The sequence below is a fragment of the Nerophis ophidion genome, linkage group LG05 (genome assembly GCF_033978795.1).
Source record: "Nerophis ophidion isolate RoL-2023_Sa linkage group LG05, RoL_Noph_v1.0, whole genome shotgun sequence".
In the NCBI taxonomy this organism is placed as follows: domain Eukaryota; kingdom Metazoa; phylum Chordata; class Actinopteri; order Syngnathiformes; family Syngnathidae; genus Nerophis; species Nerophis ophidion.
The window spans coordinates 5,438,673-5,450,701 of NC_084615.1; the positions used below are offsets into that span (position 1 = coordinate 5,438,673).

The window sequence follows — 12,029 nt, forward strand, 5'->3', positions numbered from 1 at the left end:
TTAATCCTGCAGGCATTACCTCACAAATGACTGACTTTGAGTGTAATTAAATAAAGAACAGACTACACAAAGTTAAATTAAAGTATTTTTATAGACTTAGACAAACTTTAATGATCCACAAGGGAAATTGTCCCACACATTAGCTCAGTTACAAAGGATGGAAAGGACAATGCAGTATAAAATAGACTAAAAATGTACCTTAGTAGCAATTTAGACACGGCACATGAGCCAAGCGTGCAGTTTTTAACAAAGTGTTTATTGTACGTAGGTTTTTATCAAAGTCTTTCTCCCGCAGATTGTGACTTTTCAGTCACGTCCGTATCCTCTCCCCTCTCCTGCTCCCGGCCGCTTACTGTAAAAGACAACAGGTGATTAGATTAACACATACTACCTGTGAAGTCCAATCACCTGCCAGCTGTGTCTCACCGTCAGCACTGCCACGCCCCCGTCGGGTAGTGCTCTGTGCTCAGCGTCCTGGACAGAGGTGGTGACCTTTAATCCTGCAGGCATTACCTCACAAATGACTGACTTTTAGTGTAATTAAATAAAAAAACCAGACTACACAAAGTTAAATTAAAGTATTTTTATAGACTTAGACTTAGACAAACTTTAATGATCCACAAGGGAAATTGTCCCACACATTAGCTCAGTTACAAAGGATGGAAAGGACAATACAGTATAAAATAGACTAAAAATGTACCTTAGTAGCAATATGAAATATAAAATATATGTAATATTTACATTATATATATATATATAAATATATATATATATAGTCCTTTGCCATGGGCCAAGGACCCTATTGAAACTGCTGTGTTTTATTATTATTCCGCACCTACGCGCTGTAATTTGACCCCCTTAACATGCTTCAAAACTCACCAAATTTGACACACACGTTGGTATAGCAAACCTTCCCAACATATTAAGCAACCAATCCCCCAAAATGAAAATTGCGCTCTAGCGCTCCCTAAGAAAAAATTACAGACAAAACTGCATGTAACTTCTGTTAGGAAATGTCATAGCGACATGAAACAAAAACTCCTATGTAGGTCTGACTTAGACCCAATTTTCATACACTCACTTCTTTCAGCAAAAATCTACAGGAAGTTGGCAAAAAACCCTTCAAAATAAAATTTTCGCAAAAAATGCAATTTTTGCCTCTTTGCGCTGTAATTTGACCCCCTTAAAATGCTTCAAAAGTCACCAAGCTTGGCGCACACATAAGGACTGGCAAATATTGCGATCCAATGAAAAAAAACAAACCCTAAAACTCAAAATTGTGCTCTAGCGCTATTTTTAAATAAAACGCTGAAAAAACTGCTCTTAGGAAGAAAACACAGACAAAATTGCTTGTAACTTCCGGTAAGAATGTCGGAGAGACATGAAACAAAAACCTCTATGTAGGTCTCGCTTGGACCTACATTTCATAGATTGACAACCCCCAACAAAAATCAACAGGAAGTTTGCAATCCCCCCTTCAAAACAAAAGTTTTGTAAAAACCGGTCACCTTTCTTCACACATTATCTCCTCTGAGTGCGTTTGTTGTTTTGGCTTCAAACTCGCACAGGAGAGAGATTGAACCCTTATGATTAAAAGTATAGAACAGAGTTTTGATAAGTTCTCAGGTTTTGATTTTACGTGCCTTCAAAGAACCCCTGTGCAAAGTCTCCTAAAAAATGTCATTTTTGCCTCTTTGAGCTGTTATTTGACCCCCTTAAAATGCTTCTAAACTCACCAAACTTGACACACACATCAGGTCTGGCAAAAATTGCGATCTGATGAAAAAACCTAACCTCAAAAATGAAAATTGCGCTCTACCGCCCCCCTAGGAATACAACACGGACAAACTGCTCCTAGGAAGAAAACACAGACAAAACTGCTTGTAACTTCCGGTAGGAATGTCAGAGAGACATGAAACAAAAAACACTATGTAGGCCTCGCTTAGACCTACAATTCATAAATTGACAACCCCCAACAAAAATCAACAGGAAGTTTGCAATCCCCCCTTCAAAACAAAACTTTTGTCAAAACCGGTCACCCTTCTTCAAACATTATCTCCTCTGAGCGCGTTTGTTGTTTTGGCTTCAAACTCGCACAAGAGAGAGATTGAACCCTTCTGATTAAAAGTGTAGAACAGAGTTTTGATAAGTTCTCAGGTTTTGATTTTACGCGCCTTCAAAGAACCCCTGTGCAAAGTCTCCTAAAAAAATTAATTTTTGCCTCCTTGAGCTGTTATTTGACCCCCTTAAAATGCTTCTAAACTCACCAAACTTGACACACACATCAGGTTTGGCAAAAATTGCGATTTGATGAAAAAAACCTAACCTCAAAACTCAAAATTGCGCTCTACCGCCCCCCTAGGAATACAACACGGACAAACTACTCCTAGGAAGAAAACACAGACAAAACTGCTTGTAACTTCCGGTAGGAATGTCAGAGAGACATGAAACAAAAAACACTACGTAGGTCTCACTTAGACCTACATTTTAATAATTAACATACTTTAGCAAAAATCAACAGGAAGTTTGATATTTTCTCTTCAATACAACAACTGCATTACTTTCACAATGCATTAGATTCTCAAAATAGTGGCTCCAAGGCGTCTTCTAACGCTTATCCGGCCGTGGGTCTCGGGGGCAGCAGCCAAAGGCCGACCCGACCGACGCTGCTTGCAGCTTTAATTATTTATTATTTTTGATACATTTGCAAAATTGAAAAATAAACTTTTCTTATTGTCATAATGGGGTTTTGCATGTGGAATTATGAGGATAAAGGAATGAATGTCATTTATAAATAAGACCAAATGTGGAAAAGGTGAAGTATGTTCTCCTGCTTGTATCACAGCACCTTTAGGGCTTATGGTCTGTGGCTCACTGGTCATGTGACAAAGTAGAGGAATACATGCTATTAAGGCTACGTTGGAATCAGAAGTTATTAAACCTAAGTAGATTTCAACACCGATAAAGAGGTTTATTAGCTTTGCACTGCGCTAAAAGGGGATTTTCATGTTGCACAGCATGCGTTTTCTTGGAAGAAGACGCGTCTTTAGCTCCGTGTCAACAGCTCCCGGGTGCTTTCAGGGAGCACAGATTTAGCACGAATGCCCACTTATTGATTTATTTAAGTGCAATATTCTTTATAATCGTAGGCGCTTGGCGTAAGAGTTGGCTAATGCTGCTGCTGGAATAATGTCAGCGTTGATTAAGCTGACATCGCTGGAAGTTCTCATCGGTCTTTACAGCAACTAAATGAAACCTTGTTAAATGTAAAGTTAGGTTTGCTGTGATAGGGAATATAATATTTGTTTAGGGGGAAACCAAGCTTGGTTATAGCAATCATACACTGCAAAAACTGCAATCTAAGTAAGATGAAATATCTCAAATAAGGGTGATATTTGCTTATTTTCTGTCTGATAAGATCATTCTTCTCACGAAGCAGATTTTATGTTAAAGTCTTTTACTTGTTTTAAGTGTGTTGGTTCTAAATGATGTCCGTAATCTATTACAGCTTGTTGCTGAGATGTGATGACTTATATTGAGTAAAAGATGCTTGAAAGTAGAATATCAAGTGTTGCAAAGCTGTGTCATCAACACTCACAAGTTATACAACTGCTTTTCCAAAGTAATCATTTCTTATTTCAAGCATGGAATAAAAAATCATGACTTTGACACAATTGTGTCTCATAATTAAAACAGATGACAGCCAAATGGACTTTTGCAGTTTTATTTTCAAAGAAACAATAGAAATTAAAGCTGCAAGCAGCGTTGGTCGGGTCCGCCTTTGGCTGCTGCCCCCGAGACCCACGGCCGGATAAGCGTTAGAAGACGCCTTGGAGCCACTATTTTGAGAATCTAATGCATTGTGAAAGTAATGCAGTTGTTGTATTGAAGTGAAAATATCAAACTTCCTGTTGATTTTTTCTAAAGTATGTTAATTATTAAAATGTAGGTCTAAGTGAGACCTACATAGTGTTTTTGTTTCATGTCTCTCTGACATTCCTACCGGAAGTTACAAGCAGTTTTGTCTGTTTTCTTCCTAGGAGCAGTTTGTCCGTGTTGTATTCCTAGGGGGGCGGTAGAGCGCAATTTTCATTTTTGAGGTTAGGTTTTTTCATCAGATCGCAATTTTTGCCAGACCTGATGTGTGTGTCAAGTTTGGTGAGTTTAGAAGCATTTTAAGGGGGTCAAATAACAGCTCAAAGAGGCAAAAATGACATTTTTTAGGAGACTTTGCACAGGGGTTCTTTGAAGGCACGTAAAATCAAAACCTGAGAACTTATCAAAACTCTGTTCTATACTTTTAATCAGAAGGGTTCAATCTCTCTCCTGTGCGAGTTTGAAGCCAAAACAACAAACGCACTCAGAGGAGATAATGTGTGAAGAAAGGTGACCGGTTTTTACAAAACTTTTGTTTTGAAGGGGGGATTGCAAACTTCCTGCTGATTTATGTTGGGGGTTGTCAATCTATGAAATGTAGGTCTAAGCAAGACCTACATAGAGGTTTTTGTTTCATGTCTCTCTGACATTCCTACCGGAAGTTACAAGCAGTTTTGTCTGTGTTTTCTTCCTAGGAGCAGTTTGTCCGTGTTGTATTCCTAGGGGGGCGGTAGAGCGCAATTTTCATTTTTGAGGTTAGGTTTTTTCATCAGATCGCAATTTTTGCCAGACCTGATGTGTGTGTCAAGTTTGGTGGGTTTAGAAGCATTTTAAGGGGGTCAAATAACAGCTCAAAGAGGCAAAAATTACATTTTTTAGGAGACTTTGCACAGGGGTTCTTTGAAGGCACGTAAAATCAAAACCTGAGAACTTATCAAAACTCTGTTCTATACTTTTAATCAGAAGGGTTCAATCTCTCTCCTGTGCGAGTTTGAAGCCAAAACAACAAACGCACTCAGAGGAGATAATATGTGAAGAAAGGTGACCGGTTTTTACAAAACTTTTGTTTTGAAGGGGGGATTGCAAACTTCCTGTGGATTTTTGTTGGGGGTTGTCAATCTATGAAATGTAGGTATAAGCAAGACCTACATAGAGGTTTTTGTTTCATGCCTCTCTGACATTCTTACCGGAAGTTACAAGCAGTTTTGTCTGTGTTTTCTTCCTAGGAGCAGTTTTTTCAGTGTTTTATTCAAAAACAGCGCTAGAGCGCAATTTTGAGTTTTGGCGTTTGTTTTTTTTCATTAAATCGCAATATTTGCCAGTCCTTATGTGTGCGTCAAGTTTGGTGACTTTTGAAGCATTTTAAAGGGGTCAAATTACAGCGCAAAGAGGCAAAAATTGCATTTTTTTGCGAAAATTTTATTTTGAAGGGGTTTTTGCCAACTTCCTGTAGATTTTTGCTGAAAGAAGTGAGTGTATGAAAATTGGGTCTAAGTCAGACCTACATAGGAGTTTTTGTTTCATGTCGCTATGACATTCCTAACAGACGTTACATGCAGTTTTGTCTGTAATTTTTTCCTAGGGGGCGCTAGAGCGCAATTTTCATTTTAAGGGATTGGTTGCTTAATATGTTGGGAAGGTTTGCTATACCGACGTGTGTGTCAAATTTGGTGAGTTTTGAAGCATGTTAAGGGGGTCAAATTACAGCGCGTAGGTGCGGAATAATAATAAAACACAGCAGTTTCAATAGGGTCCTTGGCCCATGGCAAAGGACTCCACAGGAGTCCTTTGCCATGGGCCTGCGGACCCTAAATATATACTCCAGTAATACAGTTGGCACAGTACAGTAAACTGTATTAAACTGTGTTTAATATTTAACAGTTGACATTTCTAGCAATTTTGAACAGAAATAGTTCATGCACATTCACATGAATTCTTCAAAATTACAATGAAATAAAAAAATGTGTCCAAGGGCCGGCTATATATACATATATATATATGAATGTCCTGTATATATATGTATGTATGTATACCTTATTTCCTTGAATTGCCGCCGGGTCAAACTAGCTTCCCAAAATAATTAGCGCATGCTTAGTATTACCTTCGGGTCAAACTCGTGACGAGTGACACTTCCCCTGTCATCATTTTCAAAATTAAGGAGGCTGATTTCAATACCGGTAATTTAAAATTGCATAAAGGAAAGAAGATTAAGAGCTATTCAGTAGGATTTAAGGTCCAAGCTTACATCACACTCAATTTTTTTACTGCATCCCTTTGGTAAGTGCCGGAGTGAGAAGAGGTTTTAAAATAATTAGCACATGCTTACTTTTACCGTTTGCCTTTGGTAAGCACAGGAGTGAGAAGAGGTTTTAAATTAATTAGCGCCCCGGTGACAATTCAAGGAAATACGGTATATATATATATATATATATATATATATATATATATATATATATATATATATATATATATATATATATATAACACACACACCACAGTATATATATATATATATATATATATATATATATATATATATATATATATATACATATATATATATGTGTATATATGTATATATATATGTGTATATATGTATATATATGTGTATATATGTATATATATGTGTATATATGTATATATATGTGTATATATGTATATATATGTGTATATATGTATATATGTGTATATATGTGTGTATATATATATATATATATATATACATGTGTGTGTATATGTGTGTGTGTATATATGTATATGTATATATATATATATATATATATATATATATATATATCCGAGAAATACTTGAAATATACCTGAATTCGGAGGTCTCAAGGTTGGCAAGTATGGTGTTAATTTGTAATTAAGTTAAAGTAGCAATGATTGTCACACACACACACACACACACACACACACACTAGGTGTGTTGAAATTATTCTCTGCATTTGACCCATCCCATTGATCACCCCCTGGGAGGTGAGGGGAGCAGTGAGCAGCTGCGGTGCTGCGCCTGGGAATCATTTTTGGTGATTTAACCCCCAATTCCAAGCCTTGATGCTGAGTGCCAAGCAGGGAGGTAATGGCTCCCATTTTTATAGTCTTTGGTACGACTCGGCCGGGGTTTGAACTCACAACCTACCCATCTCAGGGCGGACACTCTAACCACTAGGCCACTGAGTAGGTTGTGCAGCCCTTTGAGACACTGGTGATTTAGGGCTATATACTGTAAGTAAATTGATTGATTGATACTATATGTGTTTGTTGAAGTTCCACATTGCCTCAGTCGAGCGCTCTTCTCCCCCCCAGACAAAACCATTAAGTTGTGGAAGGTGAGTGAACGAGACAAACGGCCGGAGGGCTACAACCTGAAAGATGAGGAAGGTCGCATGAAGGACTTTTCCAATGTCACCTCCCTACAGGTAAGTCATGACCTCCTGCTGTGGTAAACATCTGTACTCATGTCAAATAGTTGCATTAAGCAGTCATGAGTGGCAATGAACAACACAGAAGTTGTCTTGTATCACAAACTCACTAAATGTGCTTTTTCCTCCATCAAGGACGACATTGGCACTCAAATTAATGAATTCGGGCTCTAGCGTGAAATCTATTATTAATACCCTTGGAGGCAGACGGGGAAATATTAATTCATTAATCCACTTGGATTTATTCAGTTTGTCTTCTCTTCTGTTTCCAGTGAGGGTTGGACTCCGCCAAGGCTGCCCTTTGTCACCTATTCTGTTCAGAACTTTTATGGACAGAATTTCTAGGCGCAGTCAAGGCGTTGAGGGGATCTGGTTTGGTGGCCGCAGGATTAGGTCTCTGCTTTCTGCAGATGATGTGGTCCTGATGGCTTCATCTGGCCGGGATCTTCAGCTCTCACTGGATCGGTTCGCAGCCGAGTGTGAAGCGGCTGGGATGAGAATCAGCACCTCCAAGTCCGAGTCCATGGTTCTCGCCCGGAAAAGGGTGGGGTGCCATCTCCGGGTTGAGGAGGAGACCCTGCCCCAAGTGGAGGAGTTCAAGTACCTAGGAGTCTTGTTCAGGAGTGAGGGAAGAGTGGATCGTGAGATCGACAGGCGGATCGGTGCGGCGTCTTCAGTAATGCGGACGTTGTACCGATCCGTTGTGGTGAAGAAGGAGCTGAGCCGGAAGGCAAAGCTCTCAATTTACCGGTCGATCTACGTTCCCATCCTCACCTATGGTCATGAGCTTTGGGTCATGACCAAAAGGACAAGATCACGAGTACAAGCGTCCCAAATGAGTTTGGGTCTCTCGAAGCTCTGTCATCCGGGAGGAACTCAAAGTAAAGCCGCTGCTCCTCCACATGGAGAGGAGCCAGATGAGGTGGTTCGGGCATCTGGTCAGGATGCCACCCGAACGCCTCCCTAGGGAGGTGTTTAGGGCACGTCCAACCGGTAGGAGGCCACGGGGAAGACCCAGGACACGTTGGGAAGACTATTTCTCCCGGCTGGCCTGGGAACGCCTCGGGATCCCCCGGGAGGAGCTGGACGAAGTGGCTGGGGAGAGCTTAGGCTGCTGCCCCCGTGACCCAACCTTGGATAAGCAGAATAAGATGGATGGCTGTCTTCTCTTAATCAGTCACATCAGAGACTAAAGGTCTCCTTTTTTTCTGTTCGCTGAGGTTCCCATTTTGAAGCCCATGGACTTAATGGTGGAGGTGAGCCCCCGGCGAGTGTTTGCCAACGCCCACACCTACCACGTCAACTCCATCTCAGTCAACTCCGACCACGAAACCTACATGTCGGCCGACGACCTGAGGATCAACCTTTGGCATCTGGACATCACCGACCGCAGCTTCAGTATCTTTTCTTGTTTAGTTGGCCAGAAGACAAAATGCCAGAATGAAAGATGCATCTTTATGTTTCACGGGTTACATTTCGGAATATCACTCGGTTACATTCTGTAAAGGAGTGTGAAAAAGCGGAATTGACTTGACCATACACCTTCACCACATCTATGACTGACAATTACAAATGGGGGTATTTTTCTGCACATTTAAGTTCAAACTTAAAGTAGCAATTTTCACCACACACTAGGTGTGGTGAAATGTGCCCTCTGCATTTGACCCATCCCCTTGTTCCACCCCCTGGGAGGTGAGGGGAGCAGTGAGCAGCAGCGGAGGCCGTGCCCGTGAATCATTTATGGTGATTTAACCCCCAATTCCAAGCCTTGATGCTGAGTGCCAAGCAGGGAGGTAACGGCTCCCATTTTTATAGTCTTTGGTATGACTCGGCCGGGGTTTGAACTCACAACCTACCCATCTCAGGGCAGACACTCTAACCACAAAGCCACTGAGTCGGTGCAATCGTACGTTTTATTTATTTTTTTATTTTATATAACCTATTTTTAAGTGCTATCGCAATTTAATCAAGCAAGCGTTGTTAGCATTAGCTAGGATGCCAACACATTTACCGGTATGGTATGGTATGCGCTTTATTGCCATTGCGTCAGTCCAACGGAATTAAGTTTTCACCACAAACGTGTTCATAATTAGACAAACAAACATTGTAGGGGGAACTGCACGGGAACGGCGATGGGCCACTGTCTATTAAACGAGACAAGAAGCAAGGAATCAACCAGAGACAGGATTCAATTTAGCTCATGAGGAAAGCGCGTGTGTGCTGTGTCACCCCACCGCTCTGAGGAAAGGGTTCCACGCCTCCGCATTTATTTGGGCATTTTCTGATTACCTCGCTGCAGCTGCTTCCAAGGGAAGGGGGTCATAAACCTCTGCGGGTGTTTGTCATCACAATCAGCTAATAGACTTAGACAAACTTTAATGATCCACAACGGAAATTGTTCCACACAGTAGCTCAGTTACAAAGGATGGGAAAAATGGAAAGGACAATGCAGGTATAAAATAGACTAGAAGCAATATAAAATATAACACATATACGTAATATTTACAATATATGACAATTACCATGTACAATATTACAGTATATGTATGTATGTAATACACCAACTTATATTAATGTCTTCATGAAAGAAAGGAATGTGTTGAACATGCTTGTATTATCATTCAATCAATCAATCAATGTTTACTTATATAGCCCTAAATCACTAGTGTCTCAAAGGGCTGCACAAACCACTACGACATCCACGGTAGGCCCACATAAGGGCAAGGAAAACTCACACTCAGTGGGACGTCGGTGACAATGATGACTATGAGAACCTTGGAGAGGAGGAAAGCAATGGATGTCGAGCGGGTCTAACGTGATACTGTGAAAGTTCAATCCATAATGGATCCAACACAGTCGCGAGAGTCCAGTCCAAAGTGGATCCAACACAGCAGCGAGAGTCCCGTTCACAGCGGAGCCAGCAGGAAACCATCCCAAGCGGAGGCGGATCAGCAGCGCAGAGATGTCCCCAGCCGATACACAGGCAAGCAGTACATGGCCACCGGATCGGACCGGACCCCCTCCACAAGGGAGAGTGGGACATAGAAGAAAAAGAAAAGAAACGGCAGATCAACTGGTCTAAAAAGGGAGTCTATTTGAAGGCTAGAGTATACAAATTAGTTTTAAGGTGAGACTTAAATGCTTCTACTGAGGTGGCATCTCGAACTGTTACCGGGAGGGCATTCCAGAGTACTGGAGCCCGAACGGAAAACGCTCTATAGCCCGCAGACTTTTTTTGGGCTTTGGGAATCACTAATAAGCCGGAGTCCTTTGAACGCAGATTTCTTGCCGGGACATATGGTACAATACAATCGGCAAGATAGGATGGAGCTAGACCGTGTAGTATTTTATACGTAAGTAGTAAAACCTTAAAGTCACATCTTAAGTGCACAGGAAGCCAGTGCAGGTGAGCCAGTACAGGTATATATGTATGTATATATGTATATAAAGGTATATACAGTACAGGCGTAATGTGATCAAACTTTCTTGTTCTTGTCAAAAGTCTAGCAGCCGCATTTTGTACCAACTGTAATCTTTTAATGCTAGACATGGGGAGACCCGAAAATAATACGTTACAGTAATCGAGACGAGGCGTAACAAACGCATGGATAATGATCTCAGCGTCTTTAGTGGACAAAATAGAGCGAATTTTAGCGATATTACGGAGATGAAAGAAGGCCGTTTTAGTGTGACTCAAAGGAGAGAGTTGGGTGGAAGATAATACCCAGATTCTTGAACTTGTTAACAAAAACCTCTCTTTAATAAATAAATGAATATCAATCATATACAGGAATGAGATGGATCCCCTCCACTTGCTCAATTGAAAAGTAGCTCGCCGGCTGTGAAATAACACGATGAGATTTCACTTAGCGGCACAAAGAAACACAGCATTGGGGGAGGGGGTGTTATTATTCCTGGGGAGTGAAAATGTATCTTATTGAATAATTCAACAGCCGCATAAATATTTCAGATGCTGTCTGGGCTTTTATTGCGGCCCGATATTGCACAGGACTGCCTCAGATCTGACCTGGGCCAGTTTTATAATACCACAAATACAATTTCTCTATATTTGTATTGCTTTTGCAGGTTTGTCTCCCTGGTAATGATGTATAAATATCATTCAAAATATAATCGCTTGGCATTTACATTCACGTAATACCGTCACTTCTTGTATTTATTGTGAACGAGTGGGGATTTTCTAATTACTTTCCGAGGGACTCGTTTAGTGAGTAAAAACCCTTGGCTTAATAGAAGAATGTGCAAAAACAATCCCGATTGATTGATTGATTGATTGATACTTATTAGTGATTCCTAGAGCTCAAAAAAAGTCTGCGGGCTATAGAGCGTTTTCCGTTCGGGCTCCAGTACTCTGGAATGCCCTCCCGGTAACAGTTCGAGATGCTACCTCAGTAGAAGCATTTAAGTCTCATCTTAAAACTCATCTGTATACTCTAGCCTTTAAATAGACCTCCTTTTTAGACCAGTTGATCTGCCGCTTCTTTTCTTTCTCCTATGTCCCCCCCTCCCTTGTGGAGGGGGTCCGGTCCGATGACCATGGATGAAGTACTGACTGTCCAGAGTCGAGACCCAGGATGGACCGCTCGTCGGGACCCAGGATGGACCGCTCGCCTGTATCGGTTGGGGACATCTCTACGCTGCTGATCCGCTTGAGATGGTTTCCTGTGGACGGGACTCTCACTGCTGTCTTGGAGCCACTATGGATTGAAC

General features: G+C 41.0%; 1 protein-coding gene across 2 annotated transcripts in view; it reads left to right on the plus strand.

Moving 5' to 3' along the window:
• Positions 1 to 12,029, plus strand: part of LOC133552551 (serine/threonine-protein phosphatase 2A 55 kDa regulatory subunit B gamma isoform) — an 82,350-nt gene that overhangs the window by 49,634 nt on the left and 20,687 nt on the right. For both annotated transcript variants that reach the window (XM_061899791.1, XM_061899792.1), the window contains 2 exons: positions 7,186 to 7,298; positions 8,522 to 8,699. In XM_061899791.1, the coding sequence (XP_061755775.1) occupies positions 7,186 to 7,298; positions 8,522 to 8,699 (291 nt within the window). The remainder of the gene's footprint in view (positions 1 to 7,185; positions 7,299 to 8,521; positions 8,700 to 12,029) is intronic.